General features: G+C 40.4%; 1 protein-coding gene across 1 annotated transcript in view; it reads right to left on the bottom strand.

The window, feature by feature from the left end:
* PREX2 (phosphatidylinositol-3,4,5-trisphosphate dependent Rac exchange factor 2) overlaps nt 1-21698 on the bottom strand; it is a 305433-nt gene that overhangs the window by 61316 nt on the left and 222419 nt on the right. The window contains exon 35 of the mRNA XM_040261348.1: nt 10505-10619. Within this exon, the coding sequence (XP_040117282.1) occupies nt 10505-10619 (115 nt within the window). The remainder of the gene's footprint in view (nt 1-10504; nt 10620-21698) is intronic.

The following is a 21698-nucleotide window of genomic DNA, read 5'->3' as shown; positions in this document are numbered from 1 at the left end:
AAGCAAAACCACCTGCAGAGGATGCACTCACATGACAGCGTATGCCAGACGCATGGACCAACTTACATGACTGGGCACGCAAACCCGCATTCACATCTTTGCAAGTTCACAACCTGAAGGTTCCTATGTAGGGGATTTACTGCCTACGCTTTCAGCACATGGAAATACGGCTAGAGTGTGTCCTGAGGGATAGCTGGGTTGAAAGAAGTGAGGAACAGTTGATGGGACAGGAGGCAAAGGAGGGCATACTGATTCTGTTCATCTATTTGTTTCATGCCTTTGTTCCTCCTGAATTCCAGCTTCCAGACGCTTCATCTTTTCTCCTCAACCCTTCAGGACTTTTACTCATTCTTTTTTCTCTGTTAATCCTTAAGGAAATCAATCCTGAATATTCACTGGAAGGACGGTTGCTGAAGCTGAAGCTCCAGTACTTTGGCCACCTGATATAAGGAGCTGACTAATTAGAAAAGACCCTGATGCTGGGAAAGATTGAAGGCAAGAGGAAAAGTGGTCAACAGAGGATGAGACGGTTAGAGAGCCTCACTGACTCAACAGACATGTGTCTGAGCAAATTCCTAGAGATGGTGAAGGACAGGGAAGCCAGGCGTGCTGCAGTCCATGGGGTCACAGAGAGTCAGACATGACCGAGCTACTGAACAACAACAATTCTCTATGTTGGAAAATACTCCCTTCCCCACAGCTTTACCTCCCATCCCCTCCCCCTTAAACACTGTAAATCCAGCTTCTCTTCCAGAGAAAATGTCACTTACTGAATTCATTCCTGACTCTGATACTTGGTGGGGGTGAAGGGTGTGTCAAACACAAGTATCCTGTAGCTCCTTTAGTTTTATACAGTGCAAGAATATGACACCTAGAGTATAACTTTAATTTTGTAAACATAGATCCTTTACCTATGTCAGATATAGGAAAGAAACCTAGTACACTTTTAAGCCTTATAAACAAATTCAAATTCTTTGCAGATTTCGTTGTTGTCTCCTGCTACTGAAGAATCACTTCTCATATAAAACAAAATATATAGCTCTGAAATCTCCATAACCTATTGAAAATATACATAAACTGGATATACACATTTAGTTTACAGCTAGTCTTAGCAAAACAGAAATGTGGATGTATCTCAAGGTATAAAAAATGGATTTCAGCTGAAGATTGGATGGAAAGCAAATATAAAACTGCTATAGAAGAGTTCACTATGCATCTGGAATGTTTCCAGTTAATTAAAACAGAATAACTCTAAAATCTGCAGCTTTATAAAGTGAAACAATTGAAAGACAAAGGCATTATCTGTATTTTAATTGATATTCTCTCTCTTGCTTGTTCTCAGATTTTATGAAGTTCATACTCTTGTTGATTTAAGATAGCTTGCACAGCTTCTCATCAACAGAACCAAAATTTTCCATTTCAAACTGGGGTATACCATTTACTGTCTAAACAAGGGATGGGAAATACTGTGTTATGAGTCAAAGACTCTGTGGGAAGAAAAAGATGGGGACGGAAGACAAGTGCCTGTAACTGAGCAGGACCTTACGTCACCGTCCGGGGACAAATACCTATCCCCACACCCTCCACCTGCCTCTTGCTTGTCAAAAAGGCTCCCAAGGCCTCCCCTGAGTTCCAAAGAATAAATTTAATCAGAGAAGTGAGAAAATGCAGAAAAAAGGCAAACAGTCAGGAAAGGCAAAATATTACTTTAGCCATTAAATAAAGTCAAGGGTCTTTAGTTCCTCCTTGAGGACGATAGATAATTTGTTGTTATTCAGTTATAAGCCGTGCCTGACTCTTTGTGACCCCATGGACTGCAGCATTCCAGGCTCCTCTGTCCTCCATGAGTTTGCTCAAATTCATGTCCATAGATAATACCTCAAGCCAGATCCCTGAGCTGTTTTGAAGATACTGACACGCATAGCAGGTGGAAGAAGTAAACTGCAGACTGACCACAAACACATAACCCCAGACAGGCTGGAACCAGAAGGTTGATGACATCAGCTTTCAATCTCACCACCAACCAATTAGAAGACTGTACACAAGCTGATCTCACATCCTGCCACCCACCTCCCTCACTCTACCTTTAAAAATCTGTCCCTGAAAGCCATCAGAGAGTCTGGGCCTTTTGAGCATTAGCTGCCTGGACTCCTTGTTTGATGCTCTGCAATAAATGCTGCACTGTCCTTCACTACAACCTGCTGTCAGTGGACTGGCTTTACTGTGCATTAGGCTAGGGGACCCAAGTCTGGTTTGGTAATGAGCCTATGACTACAGATGGGGTCAAAGCCTGAAGTCCTGCTATTCTTTATTTTCTCATGCTGTTTTATAGCTGTAGATGTGAAATGGTAGTAAGGTTATGCCATTCTTCATATATGTCTCATGCCAGGAGAACATACTCACTTTTTTTCCCTTCAAGGTAGAGAGAAATGACCCATTTTATGGAGATGCTATCATGGGAACAGCCAAACACAAGCATCCTTCTAGCCAGGCATTTCTCAGTTGAAAAAACTGTTCAAAATATATGACTCTGAGATTGATATTTGTGTAGCATTTCTTGCTAACCTAAACAAAATATCTATCATCCTTATACTTGTTATATAAAATATATTGTTTTTTTTTAAAAATTCTCTTTAAAGAAAATGTGTCATTCTATATCCAAAAAAGGACATACTTTAAGAGAATATATGCTTTCAATAATTTCCTTGTCTGCTTTCTATTAAGATGATGAATTTACATTGAGATACCCCAAATTATAAGCCCTAAAATATTCAGTACAAAGTTGCTACTTCACCACACTAATAAATGACCTTAGAAACTAATATACAACTTGTTTCCTTCTGATTTTTCTCTTTTGCTTTAACGCTGACTTTATACTGAAAATGGTATTTGAAAGAGCTAATCTAGACGCCTCAACCTGAAGGGAGCACTTTATAGAAGAACACTGTTCACTTTCACATTTATCTCATTAGTCGCCACGCAGTGCTGCTTTCTGCCAATAAACAGGGTACATTAAAATGAAAGGGTTTGGCAAGGATAAATTACATTTATGTAAGGTGGGGGAAAATGAGGCTAATGGGAATGATGGCTTATGGCCAGAGTAAATACAAAGGGGCGTCTGCATTAGAAAAGAGAGAATAAAGCAGTGAAATAAGGAATGAGAATGCCCCTCTCTGGAATTTCGTGGTTAGAATTTCTGAGTTAGACACTTTACATGCTGTACTTCTTAAGAATCGGAAGGAAATCAATCAAGAACATCATCTGACTTGGCACCAGAGGGTATATTTTAGAAGCAGCTGTTAGAAATTTCCGCTGGCTCAATCCTGTTCACCCAGAGAAACAACTAACCCAGGGTGTGTGCAGGCACCCAGTGCCAGGGCTCTGATGCACGAGGCAGACTCCTGAGGTACATGGCCTCATCTGTATTCCCCTGGAGACTGGAGGAGAAACAATCAGAACAGCCAGCTGGCCACCGCATGCTTCACTACTGCTTCCAGCAAGCTTAAACCATTTGAATTCTATTTGCAAGAGATGCATGAGATATAACTGGACAGCAGGAATTCAATAAAACATTTGCAATGGTCTCCTTCCTTACAATAACATCCAAACTCCTACAATAGCCTACAGCCCTTATATAACCAGGCCTCTGCACAGCTCTCTCAACACAAATGATCCTTCTCAACTTGTCAGCATTGCCCTGGCCACTTTTATATTCCTCAGGCAAGATAAGCTATTGCCAGGACCCCTTTGCATCAGTTTGCCGCTTTGGGAACGATCTTCCCCCATACTCTGGCAAGACCATCTCCTTGTATTTCAGGTTCCTTTCAAATCTTCTGTGTGGTTAGTCACGTCCAACTCTGTGACTCCATGGACTGCGGCCTGCCAGGTCGCTCTGACCATGGATTTTCCAGGCAAGAATACTGGAGTGCATTATCATTTCCTTCCCCAGGGGATATTCCCAACCCAGGGACTGAATCTGAGTCTTTGGCATTGGCAGGTGGATTTTTTACCACTGCGCCATCTGGGAAGCCCTTCTTTCAGATAACACCTAATTAAGTTCTTCCTAACTAATCTGCTCTTTTCGTATAGCAACTAGTTTCAGATTTTCTTCATTGCACTTTTCATTATCTGCAATACATGGTTTATGGATTAGCTTATTTGTTCATTTTCCATCTTCGCCATTCTCACAAGAATGGAAACCTCATGAAAATTCAATGAATAAATGATACAGAATCAAAGCAATTGGAGGCACTTGATAATCAGTTCAGTTCAGTCGCTCAGTCGTGTCCGACTCTTTGCGACCCCATGAATCGCAGTACGCCAGGCCTCCCTGTCCATCACCAACTCCCGGAGTTCACTCAGACTCACGTCCATCGAGTCAGTGATGCCATCCAGCCATCTCATCCTCTGTCGTCCCCTTCTCCTTCTGCCCCCAATCCCTCCCAGCATCAGAGTCTTTTCCAATGAGTCAACTCTTCGCATGAGGTGGCCAAAGTACTGGAGTTTCAGCTTTAGCATCATTCCTTCCAAAGAAATCCCAGGGTTGATCTCCTTCAGAATGGATTGGTTGGATCTCCTTGCAGTCCAAGGGACTCTCAAGAGTCTTCTCCAACACCACAGTTCAAAAGCATCAATTCTTTGGTGCTCAGCCTTCTTCACAGTCCAACTCTCACATCCATACATGACCACAGGAAAAACCATAGCCTTGACTAGACGGACCTTAGTCGGCAAAGTAATGTCTTTGCTTTTGAATATGTTATCTAGGTTGGTCATAACTTTCCTTCCAAGGAGTAAGCATCTTTTAATTTCATGGCTGCAATCACCATCTGGAGTGATTTTGGAGCCCCCCAAAATAAAGTCTGACACTGTTTCCACTGTTTCCCCATCTATTTCTCATGAAGTGAGGGGACCAGATACTATGACCTTCGTTTTCTGAATATTGAGCTTTAAGCCAACTTTTTCACTCTCCTCTTTCACTTTCATCAAGAGGCTTTTTAGTTCCTCTTCACTTTCTGCCATAAGGGTGGTGTCATCTGCATATCTGAGGTTATTGATATTTCTCCCGGCAATCTTGATTCCAGCTTGTGTTTCTTCCAGTCCAGTGTTTCTCATGATGTACTCTGCATAGAAGTTAAATAAGCAGGGTGACAATATATAGCCTTGACGTACTCCTTTTCCTATTTGGAACCAGTCTGTTGTTCCATGTCCAGTTCTAACTGTTGCTTCCTGACCTGCATACAGATTTCTCAAGAGGCAGGTCAGGTGGTCTGGTATTCCCATCTCTCTCAGAATTTTCCATAGTTTATTGTGATCCACACAGTCTGATACCAAAACTTCATAACAGAAAATTTGTTTGTTGAATTTGTCGTGTAAATCGTTTTCTCCTCTCACTGAGATGGCTTAATATAGTAAAAAAAATTACAGACACTAAAGAGAAAGAAATCTTTAAGTCCTGTTTTCACCACTTATTATCTGGGTTAACTTATGCAACTTCCCTTTAAAATAGAGATTATAATATGGAACTCGTAACTCACCTAGCATTGTGACTGACTTCTAATGTGTTTTTAAAAATTGGTAGGTATTACAGCTACAATATCTTTTCTCTTAAGGAGCAAATTTCCACCCGTTCTTTGCTATTCTGGAGAAATATCTATAACTGATGTGAAATCCTTTGTGCTTACCCTGTGCTTTCTGTGACAGCCAACTGGTCTTTGTGCTGCTCAGCCCATCCAGGAACAGGCACATGACTCAGGTCTTGTCAATGAGACCAGGTATTTTGCTGAAAATCTTAGTTGGCAGGAGAGGTACAGTGTGGACACCTTCTCTTCTTCTCTAAATGCAATACTGGTCTGTGGTGACCACTTCTACCCAAAAGTGATACAACTCTGCCTGAAAATGAAGCCCACAGAGAGGACAGGAATACCAAAAAGAGAGAGAAAGAAAGAGTATCTTGAAGCCCATATACCTGGATCCAGCTGTACCTGAAACACCCATAGTCGCTGAATATACTGGTTATATAAGCCATATTATTTTGTTTATGCCTGTTTAAGTTTGGTTTCTGAAACCTGTAATCTAAAGAATTTTAGAATCTAAAGCTTTCCAATAAGATAATAGTTTATCAATTTATCTACTTATGCTTGTTTATTTTAAAGCCTTTTCTGATATCTATTTAGTAAATTAACATTTGGAATGAAACAGTTTTCAGTGAAAGTGTTAGGCTCTAGGGATATGAGGAACTAGTGACCCCTGAAGGTTTTTTTAACATGGACAATAACAGCCTTTAAAGAAATGGTCAAGGTCAGCCTCTGGGTCTGAAAAGGAAGAACAGATTGTTCAAGAGCAACATCTGAGTATTTGAGGTTACAAGTAACAGGAAAAATTAAGGAAGAAATTAACACCTTTACTCAAGAAATCAGCAGGAAAAAATGGCATTATTAGGAGTAAAGAGGAAGGTAATTGTCTTCCTGTGCAAAGGAAATTTAATATTCAGCAAGAAGGATATATAGCAGGTAACTGCTGACAAGGGCATGTAATTTGTACCGAGTCTGTACTTTTAAAATGCTCTCTTCAGGGAAAGATACATTAAAACGTTTTCTTATGTTAAGAGGACAGCATGCAATTAACACATATGCTGTTTTTCTTAACAAAGAATCTTGAACATCTTGTCATGTATCTGTTCTTGTTGTTATTGTTCAGTAGTTCAGCCGTGTCGGACTCTTTGTGATCCCATGGGCTGCAGCACACCAGGCTTCCCTATCCTTCACTATCTCCCAGAGTTTGTTCAAATTTATGTCCTCTTTTTTAAAAAATATAAATATACACTCATATATAGTGAGTGTATATTTGTATTTTTAAAAAAAAGACCCATAAAGGCTATGCCCCATCCCTACTTTTCTCTGCCAGTTACAGCTAAATAATTTAATGCAACTAAACATATATTTACGAGAGCTTTCTATGCAAGATACTTTGATAAATGCAATGGGAAACAGCAAGATAAACTTACCCTGCATCTCAAAGAGCTTATAATAGAATAAAGAAGATAAAGAACCTATACACATAACTGTATCATCAGGGATAATAACTGAATTCTGTAACAGCCATAAAGTAAAATAAAGTAAAATGGAAGAGGGGGAGGATGAGCTGTCACTCATTTAGCCTCGGACAGTGGCTCTGAAATTTGAGTGTGATTTGATGAGAATCACCTGGAAGGCTTGTTCCAACACAGAGTTGCTTTTACCAAGCTTGCCGCTGGTCTGGAGGTCAGACTTTGACAACTTCCCAATATATGGAATTGGTTTTCAATTCTAGTAACACATTGGACTTCCCTGGTGACTCAGACGGTAAAAGCGTCTGCCTATACAATGCGGGAGACCTGGGTTCGATCCCTGGGTCAAGAAGATCCCCTGGAGAAGGAAATGGCAACCCACTCCAGTCGTCTTGCCTGGAAAATCCCATGGAGGGAGAAGCCTGATAGGCTACAGTCCATGGGGTCGCAAAGAGTTGGACACGACTGAGTGACTTCATTTTTACTTTTCTAGTAACACATCAGAATCTCCTAAGGGACTTTTAAGGGCTTCTGAGGTGGTGCTAGTGGTAAAGAAGTTGCCTGCCAATGCAGGAAACATAAGAGATGTGGGTTCGATCCATGGGTCATGAAGATCCCTTAGAGGAGGGAATGGAAACCCACTCCAGTATTCTCGCCAGGAAAATCCCATGGACAGAGGAGCCTAGTGAACTGTATTCCATAGGGTTGCAAAGAATCAGACACGACTGAAGCGACTTAGCACGTAAGGGACTTCTGAAAAACTGAATGCCCAGGGCTTCATCCTAGCCCAAAAATAAATGAAAAATATTTTATGAAGGAGACTATCCTAGAGCTGGACATTGAATCATATGAGTAGTAGCTTTATAGACAGGGGAGACAGGAAGCAGAAGCTAAGTGAAGTGTGAAAACTCAGGGGAGAAGGGAAGTAAAGGGTATGGTTAGAAATGAGGAAAGCACAGCCTGTCTGGCACACAGGCAGAGAAAGGAAGTCTTGGGCCAAGTCATGAAAGATGTTGGCTGCCTGGCAAGGGAGTTTGTGACTCTTTTTGGTGGGGGGAGAGCAATAAGAAATCAACAAATGCTTCGAGTAGAAGAGTGACATGGTCAGACATGTGGGTTAGAACAACACTGCTCCTTGGAGATTGGAAATGAATGAGGATGCTAAAGCAATGGTCTAGTGGGATGCTGGTCTGGCGGTCATACTTTGACATCTTCCTGATCTATAGAATTGGTTTTCAATTCTACCAACATATTAGAATCGTCCTAAGGGACTTCTAAGGCTTCTGAGGTGGTACTAGTAGTAAAGAATCCACCTGCCAACGCAGGAGACATAAGAGACGTGGGTTCAATCCCTGGGTTGGGAAGATCCAGTTTGTTTGCTCAAACTAGACTCAGGGGATGTATTGTCAGGGCCCACAGCTTCCATAGAAATGCTTTAATTTTGTATTCTTATTTGAAAGATAACCTATATTTTATCAGATATGAAAGCAAAAATTATCTTTTGTGCTAATGGTACTCAAATGAGAGGTCTTCACAAGATGTGACTTAGCTTCTTAAGTCAGTATTGCTTAGTCAGTAAGGGTGAAAGTCGCTCAGTCATGTCCAACTCTTGCGACCCTGTGGACTATACAGTCCATGGAATTCTCTAGGCCAGAATTCTGGGGTGGGTAGCCTTTCCCTTCTCCAGGGGATCTTCCCAACCCAGGGATCAAACCCAGGTCTCCCGCATTGCAGGCGGATTCTTTACCAGCTGAGCCACAAGGGAAGCCCAAGAATACTGGAGTGGGTAGCCTATCCCTTGTCCAGCAGATCTTTCTGACCCAGGAATCTAGACACAGTATTTGAGCTTCCCTGATGGCTGAGATGGTAAAGAATTACCAGCAATTCAGGAGACGTGAGTTCAATCCCTGGGTTGGGAAAGATTCCTTGGAAAAGGGCATGGCAACCTCCTATGCTTATATCCAGTATTTCTGCCTGGAGAATCCCATGGACAGAGGAGCCAGGTAGGCTACAGTCCATGCGATCGCAAAAAGTCAGACACGACTAAGCATACATACACAGTATTTAAGAACTCAAGAATAACTATTTTTTCCCCTGTGAAAGTCTATTAGATGTCTTTGAAAAATAATGATCTAGACAAGGTAATAAAAACAGAGCAGTCTAAGAATCATCAGGATCTTCAATTAGATTTTAGGAGGAAAAGAAAATGAGAAATGAAAAAATACTGGGGGCTTTTGAGGCTAAAGATAAAATGATGATACAGAGTAAAGAACATGGAAAAGGGACAGGTTTGTGTGAGGCAGGGTTAGCGTGAGGATGCATTCACAGTGAAACAAAGCCAACCCACTGGTGGTAACCACAAGAACCAACCGCTTCCTGCACCAGGAATTTTAGGAATTAATTTATCTTCATGATTTGGCCATATTATGGACAAACCAAAAAAAAAGAAAAACAGTATATTTTATTTACTAAGGCCTAAGGAGAAGGCAATGGCACCCCACTCCAGTACTCTTGCCTGGACAATCAATGGATGGAGGAGCCTGGTAGGCTGCAGTCCATGGGGTCGCTGAAAGTTGTAAGTGACTGAGCGACTTCACTTTCACTTTTCACTTTCATGCATTGGAGAAGGAAATGGCAACACACTCCAGTGTTCTTGCCTGGAGAATCCCAGGGACTGGGGAGCCTGGTGGGCTGCCGTCTATGGGGTCGTACAGAGTCGGACATGACTGAAGTGACCTAGCAGCAGCAGCAGCAAGGCAGAACAAAGTCTTTTTTCTTTTAAAAATAAAAGTCATAATCTGTCAATAATTTTAAAAGATGACCTATTATCAGAGTAATTTATAAAAGGGAGATACATAGGCTAATAATTAATTGAATATTAAAGCTTCTGAATTATAACACATTTCTCTTTCACTTATTGCACTTAATTTTTCCCTGCCATTGATAATGATATCAGTAAGATGATTTTTTAGAGGAAAAACAATAAAATGCAATGCTACTTGAAAGTATTTGAAAGTAGATACTTTTCCCAATATCAAGCAGTACCTGTTTTATTTTATCTTCTATGTTAAACATATTCACCTCTTGGTATAAGGTACTGGCTGTTTGTTGTTTAATGGTACATAAAGGAAACAATGTTACCTTTAAACCATTGAATCTCCTAGGAGACACTGCTATAAAAGATAAATGGTTTTATTTTCCTGATAATGGTCTGCTAAATATTTAATCTCTTGATCTTTCTAAGAAATTAAGACAATAGCATGAAAGTTTTAAAACTTTTACTAACTTATTTGCAAAAAAAGAGCCCATTAGACTATCAGAAATATTAAACCCTAAAGAGGAGGACTTTATATCAAAAGAAATATCATGATTAATCATCTAATGAATAATTGCAAAAGCTCTATTCATTGGCTCTTGTTACAATATGAAAACCTTTTTTAAAAGTGAACAATGACATACCTGAGCTTCTGGTTGTACTGTTTGACCTTTTCCAAGGAGGCTGCATTTATCTGAGCTTGAAATTCCTCCACTGAAACATTGTCTCTATAATAATATCCTTCCATGCTCTCCAGTGCTGTGAAAACAAGTAAATGTGCTCTTCATGTGATTGTACATTTAGTGTCATCTTATTATTAGTAAATCTCTTCCAAGTCGTGTCCAACTCTTTGCGACCCCATGGATTGTAGACTACCAGGCTCCTCCGTCCATGGGATTTTCCAGGAAGAGTACTGGAGTGGGTTGCCATTTCCTTCTCCAGAGGATCTTCCCAACCCAGGGATCGAACCCGGGTCTCCCACATTGTAGGCAGACACTTTACCATCTGAGCCACCAGGGAAGTCCTTAGTAATGCATTGAATAGCACCATATATGATCACATATACAAGAAATAAGGATCAGTTCAGTTCAGTTGCTCAGTCGTGTCCGACTCTTTGCGACCCCATGAATAGCAGCATGCCAGGCCTCCCTGTCCATCACCAACGCCCGGAGTTCACTCAGACTCACATCCATTGAGTCAGTGATGCCATCCAGCCATCTCATCCTCTGTTGTCCCCTTTTCCTCCTGTCCCCAATCCCTCCCTGCATCAGAGTCTTTTCCAATGAGTCAACTCTTCGCATAAGGTGGCCAGTGTACTGGGGTTTCAGCTTTAGCATCATTCCTTCCAAAGAAATCCCAGAGCTGATCTCCTTTAGAATGGACTGGTTGGATCTCCTTGCAGTCCAAGGGACTCTCAAGAGTCTTCTCCAACACCACAGGTCAAAAGCATCAATTCTTCAGCACTCGGCTTTCTTCACAGTCAACTCTCACATCCATACATGACAACTGGAAAAACCATAGCCTTGACTAGACAGACCTTTATTGGCAAAGTAATGTCATTGCAAAAATGAAAAAGTAGGAAGTCAAGAAACACCTGGAGTAACAGGCAAATTTGGCCTTGGAATATGGAATGAAGTAGGGCAAAGGCTAATAGAGTTTTGCCAAGAGAATGCACTGGTCATAGCAAACACCCTCTTCCAACAATACAAGAGAAGACTCTACACATGGACATCACCAGATGGTCAACACTGAAATCAGATTGATTATATTCTTTGCAGCCAAAGATGGAGAAGCTCTATACAGTCAACAAAAACAAGACCGGGAGCTGACTGTGGCTCAGATCATGAACTCCTTATTGCCAAAATCAGACTTAAACTGAAGAAAGTAGGGAAAACCACTAGACCATTCAGGTATGACCTAAATCAAATCCCTTATGATTATACAGTGGAAGTAGAAATAGATTTAAGGGACTAGATCTGATAGATAGAGTGCCTGATGAACTATGGAATGAGGTTCGTGACATTGTACAGGAGACAGGGATTAAGACCATCCCCATGGAAAAGAAATGCAAAAAAAGCAAAATGGCTGTCTGGGGAGGCCTTACAAATAGCTGTGAAAAGAAGAGAAGCGAAAAGCAAAGGAGAAAAGGAAAGATATAAGCATCTGAAAGCAGAGTTCCAAAGAATAGAAAGAAGAGATAAGAATGCCTTCCTCAGTGATCAATGCAAAGAAACAGAGGAAAACAACAGAATGGGAAAGACTAGAGATCTCTTCAAGAAAATTAGAGATACCAAGGGAACATTTCATGCAAACATGGGCTCGATAAAGGACAGAAATGGTATGGACCTAACAGAAGCGGAAGATATTAAGAAGAGGTGGCAAGAATACACAGAAAAACTGTACAAAAAAGAGCTTCATGACCCAGATAATCATGATGGTGTGATCACTCACCTAGAGCCAGACATCCTGGAATGTGAAGTCAAGTAGGCCTCAGAAAGCATCACTACGAACAAACCTAGTTGAGGTGATGGAATTCCAGTAGAGCTATTTCAAATCCTGAAAGATGATGCTGTCAAAGTGCTGCACTCAATATGCCAGCAAATTTGGAAAACTCAGCAGTGGCCACAGGACTGGAAAAGGTCAGGTTTCATTCTAATCCCAAAGAAAGGCAATGCCAAAGAATGCTCAAACTACTGCACAATGGCACTCATCTCACATGTTAGTAAAGTAATGCTCAAAATTCTCCAAGCCAGGCTTCAGCAATATGTGAACTGTGAAATAAGGTTAAACCAGTCCAAAAACAGATTAAAAATCATTCTTGGGCTCAAACATTTGGCAATTATCTTTAGTAAGTAGGCAAAGGTAATTTCTAATTTAAACTGTCAGGACTTCCCTGGTGGTCCAGCAGTTAGGTAGACTCTGTGCTCCCAATAAAGGGGGCCCAGGTTCAATCCCTGGTTGGGGAACTAAGATCCCACAAGCCACAACTAAGCCTCAGTGCTGCAACTAGAGAAGCCCATGGAATGAAGACCCAGCACAGCCAAGACAGATGAAAAGAAAAGAACTTTCAGAAAATTTTGTCTTCTATTTTTTAAAAAGTTTTGTACATGTTTTTGTGAAGCTGAACTCAAACTTCATATATGTTTACACATATATATTATTTATACTCAAACTTCATGGCTTCCTTCATGGCTCAGTGACAAAGAATTTGCCTGCCAATGCAGGAGATATGGGTTCAATCCCAGGTTGGGAAAGACTCCCTGGAGGAGAAAATGGCAACCCACTCCAGTATTCTTTCCTGGGAAATCCACAGACGGAGGAGTGTGGCAGATTACAGCCATGGGGTCACCAAAGAGTGGGACACAACTAAACGACTAAACCACACAACATACATATATATAAACACTTAAATGTATATATGCACATATAAACACACACCATATATACACATACATATAGCTAGGTATGAGATGCAGAAATGTGTATTAACATAAGACTAAAAAATTTTAATTTGTCTGTCTCCATGTATATTCTGTTGCAGTTGCAACTAAATTATGAAATAAGAGTATAGATAAAGAGAACTCTTAGAATACTACCTCTAGTTCAATGGTCAGTTAATTCAGTTAAAAATAAATCAGCTCTGTCATGACCTTGAGGGGTAGAATGGAGGTGGGGTGAGGGGAAGGCTCAAGAGGGAGAGAATCTATGTATACACATAGTCGATTCACTTCACCGCACAGCAGAGACTAACACTACATTGTAAAGCAATTATACTCTAATAAAAAAGGGGCCATTTATGGAAAAACATTAAAGGAAATAAATAAATAAGCTAAAACGTATTTATATATATGTAAAACTTACCAATAATTTCAAATGCCTTTGATTAATATAGATTTCTTTCATAACTAACATTTTTAGTTAAGTGTTTCTTCTTCCTTTAGACTTTACACAGTGGTATTTTTAACCTTTTGGAGAGGAAATGAATCACAGGAAAGTGCCTAGAAATACAAGATTCCCTTTCAAGAGGCTGCCAGCAACAGGAATGGCGATGGATCCAATTTGGAAATGCAAATTATTTCCCCTTGAACTTGTTACCACTAATGAGCCTCAATTTTCAGCAGACTAATTCAAAATGGATAAAAAAAATAATCTTTCAAAACTGCTAAATGCCATAGTCTCTAAACTAAATAATAATGTTTCCTCAAACTGACAAAAACATTACCACTTTGGGGCAAAGACAGAAAAGGCACTGCTAATTTTAGCTGTGCTGTTTACTAAACTAATCAGATTTTTAGGGCATTGAAGAAATGACAAAATTTTAGAGGACTGGTAAATTTAATTTTTTTTAATGGCATTATTGGTCTATAACTGAGCAAATCATTTGTGGAAAATTAGAGAGAAAGCTTCCTAACATTTACTTCAGTACAGAAAATTGAATTTGTGGGCTTCTTTCAAGGATTATTTATTTGTTTATTTCTTATGAATTCTGCATTCATTAGAATATTTGCAACTGGTTCACTAAGCTTCTGGGTCTGCATACACACAAGAAATACAAGCAGGTCTCCCTGATAAAACAATCCTCAAATACATGTGACATTCCCTTCCATTGAGTGTTATTTGTGAAAGGCCACCATTCCAGGAAGATTCAGCCTATCAATAGTCATATTTCACTGTGAATTCCTCTTCTGAGTTATAAAGCTAATAGTGAAAACCCTTGCATTGGAGTAAAACCAAAGCTTCCACTGCTTAGTAGCTGTGTGACCTTGGACATGTTAATTACTATCTAAGATCCTCCAGGTTTCTTATTTGTGAAATGGAAAACACGACCACCTACTAATAAAGGTACTTGGGAAACAGTTACATTAAATAATAGCAATTAAGACAGCCCATGACTTTTCTTATCACTTACTGAATGTATTTTATGCACTAGGTGCCCAGTGCCCCACAAGCATGATCTACTTCTATTTCCACAACACGTAGAGATGATGGAGGAGTGAGCCTAGCCAAACAGGAAGTCTGGTTCCAACTAAGAGGAGGTTCCACGCAAGGATGCTTCAGTTTGTGATTTAAGGCCAAGAAGATTGGAAGGTGAACTAGGAAGGGGTAATGAGACAGGAGGCAGGGGGTTGACAGTGCGAGGGAACAAGAAAACCTCTGGGATCTAGTTTCTATAATGTCTTGATGACTCAGCTTTGTCCAGAATGTCCAGTCCTGCTCTAAAAGCTTGTTACAAATAGAGAAGGAAATGTTCCTTATATTTCTTAAGATATTTTCAAATTCACAACAGTTAAAATTCACAATTATATAAATTTAAAAACAATAAGAAAAGAGTTTAACAACGTTGCCAGGAGTCTCAACAATATAGGGAAATGAACGAAGAAAAAAAAAAAGAGTTTTATGTTTAAAAAGTAAACTTAGCATGGCAAAGTAGAGGAAGGAGAACGGCATTCTGTTTTAGGTGAACAACTTGGTCATATTTTTTTAAAAAGAAAATAGAATAACATATACCAAACTAAATTTGTATTCTCAGCAGGAAAAAGGTTACATGTATAATAAAATCCAAACTTCAAAGTCTGACCCTTCCTTAGCATTTCCTTGTCTAATTTCTTAATTAGACAATTAAGTCTAACTGGTACAGACATAGTTGGTTGAATAGTCTTGACACACTTGGTGGAATAAATATTTTAAAATAGTACCAACATATTTGGTTGAATAAACATTAACTTACTTAAGAGCACTTCATTGAAAGCAATATTCAAAACACGACTTGAGTTTGTTAGCTGGTTTTAGTCCTACTACTTTTGAATTAGAAGCAAAACATTATTTTAAAAGCAGGTATAGTCAGTAAAAAAAAAAAGTTAGAGAAAATTATAGATTAAATTATCTAAGACTGAAAATGAGCCTCTCTTCCACTCACTCAAAATACATTTCACAGCTTTTCCAAGAAAAGGATTGATCAGAAAAAAAATATAGAGCCTCTGAGTAACAATTTTAAGAATAGTTTCAACTAACACCCTCTTCTGATAGCACAGAAGAATTGCACTGGTTAAAAAAGACACTACATATGGACTGTTACAAATCCCCAGAAATGGTCAGAATTCTTCAGAACTGGTCACAGCGTTTGTAAAGAAGGCAAGTTTTGTCTGTTACGGAAAGGCTGTGCTGCCTTGTAAAGAGATGTGGGTGCTCACGCTCATAAAGACCCACTCTTAACTTTCAGGAAATTTCAGTTCTGGGAACTGTTCCTTCCTTTCTAAAAAGCTGTTACATATTCTGGATTATACATACTCTGCAAAACCCCAATGGAAAGCTAAAAGATGCATCTTTTAAAGAAACTTAAGAGTTTTCCAGGAAAACAAAAAAAAACGTAACTTAGAAACTGACAGTGTTTACAACAGACTGTTCCCTTTTATTTAAAAGAGAGAGATCACTCAAGTTTCTGGGTGATTTTAATTATGTTCAAAGAGGTAATATCTTTTATTTTTTTGAGGTAATACCTTTTCAAGAAGTCAGGAGCAACAGTTTTGGGTGCCAGCTTTTTGCACAGGAAGAAACCAAATATCCCCAAGAATGTGCTTGTGGAGAAAGAACCAGCATCAAATATTCCATTTAGTTTAAGGAAAATTACTATCAGAGACCCAGGCAGTACACACTTAACACTTTATGAGAAAGGGATGCTATATTGCTGGGCACAATATATACCTAAAACAACAACAACAACAACAGCTTTCATGTCATATGCCAAAGAAGTAGAATACAGAGATCCAAGAACCTGCCTCCAAAGGTTCTTCCCGAGCTAGGGATTGAACCCATGTCACCTGCATCTCCTGCAGAGGCAGAATACTTTACTACTGAGCCACTTGGGAAGCCCCCCAGTTTGTCCCATGAACATGCTGCTAAATTGTCCTCCCAGGAACAGAGGCCCATCACAGTCATGAAGGACACCCTCCCTAGACAAAGGAATGGATCTGAAGATGCAAGATGCGAATTAAGGCAGATGTTCTAGAGCTACCCACTCGCATCCCCTTTCCAAAACGAAGGGCTTATTCTCCAGCTGCTCTGACCGTCAGAAGCCATCCCTCAGCGGTCAGCTCTCTAGGGCATCTTCAGCCTGTGCTGATAACAACTGTCCAGCTGAAATGACATTTTCTCTGCGTAGCTGGAGTCCTAATGGTCTAACCATGCAGAAGCAAAAAGGCTCAGTTCTCATTGCCCCAGCTCCCCAGCATCTAGAAGTGTCAACACCGTGAAATGGATTCAGCTAATTAAGCAAAGATGAACTGGATACCTGCATGTGTGTGCGGTTGTCATGTCTGACTCTTTGCAACCGCATGGACTGTAGCTCACCAGGCTTCTCTGTCCATGGAAATTTCCAGGCAAGAATACTGGAGTGGGTTGCCATTTTCTCCTCCAGGGGATCTTCCAGTCCCAGGGATTGAACTTTCAGCTCTTGCATCTTTGCACTGGCAGGGGGACTTGTTTTTAATTGGAGGATAATTACTTTACAATATTGCGATGATTTTTGCCATACGTCAACATGAATTGGCCGTAAGTAAACATGTCCTCTTCACCCTCCTGCCTTCCTCCTCACCCCATCTCTCCAGGATGTCACAGAGCCATGGCTCTGGGTGCTCTACGTCAGACATCAAACTCCCACTGGCTATCTATTTTACATATGGTGAAAAAATGGGCAATGTCACTCACCACTGGAGAAGTGCCAATCAAATCCTCGAGGAGGCAGGCAGTTTCTTTACCACTGCACCACCAGAAAGTCTGTATAATTGCATAGTGATTTATAATCCACATCACACTGTACTTTCTCACTCCTGAGGGACATTAGAATCACCTGGAGAGCTTCTGAAATATACTGACACTTGAGCCCCACCTCCCAGAGATTCTGACTTCATTGGTTTGCTGTGGGACCAAGCACGAGTATTTTCTAAAATGTTCCCAAAATGACTGAAGGGCAGCCAGCATTGAGAAGCACTGCAAGACTGCATGACAGTAAGCCAGGCACCCTGGGTGTCTATCTCCCTTGAACTCCCATTTTCACTCAGTTTATAGTCACTTGCTTTATCCAAGGGCTCATGAATCCCATCAGGATTCATTGTCCGGCTTGTAGGAAGTAATTCTAGAAGATCGCTTCACCGTGATCTCCATCTTCTAGTGTTTTGGTTACGCTTTGTGTTGACTTTTCTGTCTGGCTGTTTCTGTGTTCCTAACCTTGGAAATCTGTCTTTTTGTCATTTTGGCTGCCTAGATTCTTGTTCTTCAGCAGCTCTGGTTTTCAGCAATGGATGTTCCCTGGAGCGACTCTTTGTGACCCCATGGTCTGTAGCCCATCAGGCTCCTTGGTCCATGGGATTTTCCAGGCATGAATACTGGAGTGGGTGGCCATTCCCTTCTCCAGGGGATCTTCCTGACTCAGGGATCGAACCCAGGTCTCCCACATTGTAAGCAGACGCTTTACCGTCTGAGCTACCAGGGAAGCCAGAGCGTACCTTACTTGCCTCCAACTCTGGAATTCCTGATTTACTAATTGGTCTGATCTCTGCAGGTTGCCCCATACATCACAGTACCCTCCTCTGCCCAAGGATCCACACAGACAAGAAAAATAACAAGTCAGGACATTTGCTTCTTCTTATAAGTATCTTGTCCTTGGTACCATATACTTGTGTGCTTCCCAGGTGGCTCAGTGGTAAAGAATCCAGCACCCTATGCAGGAGATGCAGGTTCTATCCCTGGGTCGGGAAGAAGGAAATGGCAACCCCCTCCAGTATTGTTGCCTGGGAAATCCCATGGACAGAGGAGCCTGGTGGGCTACAGTCCACAGGGTCACAAAAGAGCCAGACACAACTTAGCGACTAAACAACAACAAGCCATTTACTTATATGGACCATATAGTTAGGAAGGCTTCCCAGGTGGCGCTAGTGGTAAGGAAACTTGCCTGCCAATGCAGGAGACATAAGAGACGTAGGTTCGATCCATGGGTCAGGAAGTTCCCGTGGAGGTGGGCACAGCAACCCACTCCTGTATTCTTGCCTGGAGAATCCCACAGACAGAGGAGCCTGGTGAGCTGCAGCCCATCGGGTTGCAAAGAGTTGGACACAACTGAAGTGATTTTGCACGCATGCACAGTTAGGAGGGCTGATTCTAATACATTTCCCAGGAAATTTTCAAATTCATCCACTTTACTCTTTTTTATTTGCTAGCAAAGATTCATGTACCCACAAAACGAAAACCCTTCAAATAAACTTTCATCCCAGGAATAGACTCTATTTGGAATCCCTTCCATTTACCACCACTTTCAATTACCAGATGGTAATCTCTACTCAAGCTGGGGCTGAATTTTCTGTGCTTCTCTCCGAGCTGATGAAAACTCAGAAGAACTAACGATTCCTCATGGGAGTTCTGTGAGTGCAGAGGAACCTCTGCATCTCCTTTAAATAAACAACCTTATCACTGACAGATTGTTAATGAGACAGACTCCCTTCCAGTCTTCTTTACCTATCTGTGACCTTCATGGCAGAAGAATTTCTGCTATTGCCTCTTCAAATCATTTTTCATATTTTACTGCTGTGTGAACACTAAAACCTAATGTTTGCGAAAGCTTTCCTTTAAATTACATTGTAAAAGCAATATTGTACTCACTGAAATCATATATATTTAGGGATTCTTTTTAAATTAGCTTTAGCCACAATTATAAAATAGAGACTCTTTGCAAAATAATTCTTTCCCTGTGCATACTGGCTGCTGTGTATGAATATTCAGCTATTTATGGTTGTGTGTCACAAATGTAATCACTTTTTTAGAAGAGATGATTAATGCCATCTGTCATCTCAAGAATTGACTTCAAAGACAAAATTTTTAAAAAGAGAGAAAGAAAGGAAATGAAAGGAATGTCCTTTAACAAGTGCATGGTCTGCTTAAAAGCTATAAAAGTGAACATTCCAGACCAGTAGCCTTTTCTTTCTTCTAAATCTTACGATCTCTGTAATGCCTTTTCACATATTTTAAGCTAACCTATTCTCCTACCCTAGTTCCAAAGGTGTATTTTTGCTCAATTTCTTTTTTTATTTCTTTTCACTGTAGATTCTGTTCACCTATATGGATTCTACCACATAAATGAAAACACCTTCTAGTAACTTCTAAGATCTCTTCGCTGAAATTTTTCTCAGCTTAAATGCATTCTTGCCACGTATCTGTTTGAGGTAGCCATTGTTTTTTGTGAACTGAGAACTTCCAGATGTACAAGCTGGATTTAGAAAAGGCAGAGGAACTACAGATCAAATTGCCAGCATTCACTAGATCATAGAGAAAGCAAGGGAATTCCAGAAAAACATCTACTTCTGCTTCATTGACTGTGCTAAAGCCTTTGACTCTGGATCACAACAAACTGTGAAAAATTCTTAAAGAGATGGGAAAACCAGACCACCTTACCTGCCTCCTGAAAAACCTGAATGCAGGTCAAGAAGCAACAATTAGAACAGGACATGAAACAACAGACTGGTTGGTTCCCAAATTGGGAAAGGATTATGTCAAAGCTGTATATTGTCACCCTGCTTATTTAACTTATGCAGAGTGCATCAGGAGAAATGCTGGGCTGGATGGCTCACAAGCTGGAATCAAGACTGCCAGGAGAAATGTCAACAAGCTCAGATATGCAAGTGATACCATTCTAATGATAAAAAGTGAAGAGGAACTAAAGAACCTCTTGAAGAGAGTGAGAGAGGAGGGTAAAAAAGCTGGCTTAAACCTCAACATTTAAAAAACTAAGATCATGGCATCTAGTCCCATCACTTCATGGAAATTAGAAGGGGAAAAAGTGAAAACAGTGACAGATTTTATATTCTGGGACTCCAAAATCACTTGTGAATGGTGACTGCAGCCACGAAATTCAAACACACTTGCTCCTTGGAAGAAGAGCTATGACAAATTTAGACAGTGTATTAAAAAGCAGAGACATCACTTTGCTGACAAAGGTATGTATACTCCAAGCTATGATTTTTCCAGTAGTCAAGTATGAATGTGAGAGTTGGACCATAAAGAAGGCTGAGCACCAAAGAACTGATGTTTTCAAATTGTGGTGCTGAAAGTCCCTTTGACTGTAAGATCAAATCAGACAGTCCTAAAGGAAATCAACCCTGAATATCCATTGGAAGCATTGACGCTGAAGCTGAAACTTCAATACTTTGGCCACCTGATACAAAGAGCTGACTCACCGGAATAGCCCCTGATGCTTGGAAAGATTGAGGGCAGGAGAAGAGGGTGACAGAGGATGAGATGGTTGGATGGCATTATCAACTCAACGGACATGAGTCTGAGCAAACTCTGGGAGATAGTGAAGGACAGGGAGGTCTGGAGTGCTGAAGTCCATGGGGTCACAGAGTTTGGACATGACTTAAGGACTGAACAACAACAATAACATTGTTTTTAAGCTATGGCAATTGAAGGAAGGGTAATCTATCTTTTAGAATTATAACATGCAGGAGGTAAAAGGAGAATTTTCACTTGGTAGTGACTTTAGATTTCACATGTAAGTATATACATACATGTATGACATAATTGAGCCTATAATTTTTTTTGTAATCTGATTGTATATACTATCAAACTCTTTCTATCTCATAAAATATTTTAATCATATGTTTGTCAGGAAGCATTTAACAGGAGGCTTCCTGTGTGATGTTTTGGATCTGTCAGGAATTCTCTCTTCCTTATTAATTCCTGAATACTCAGGAATTAAGAGGAGAGGCAAGCCTCTCCTGGGACTGAGGAATCCAGGCATTTCCTTCATTAGTGTTTCTATATGGTGATAAGTACCCTCTTCCTTCTTGTGAA

Source organism: Oryx dammah, unplaced genomic scaffold, assembly GCF_014754425.2.
Source record: "Oryx dammah isolate SB20612 unplaced genomic scaffold, SCBI_Odam_1.1 HiC_scaffold_19, whole genome shotgun sequence".
Taxonomy (NCBI): domain Eukaryota; kingdom Metazoa; phylum Chordata; class Mammalia; order Artiodactyla; family Bovidae; genus Oryx; species Oryx dammah.
The sequence above is the reverse complement of the archived record's forward strand: the minus strand, read 5'-3'. Positions and strand labels throughout refer to the sequence as shown.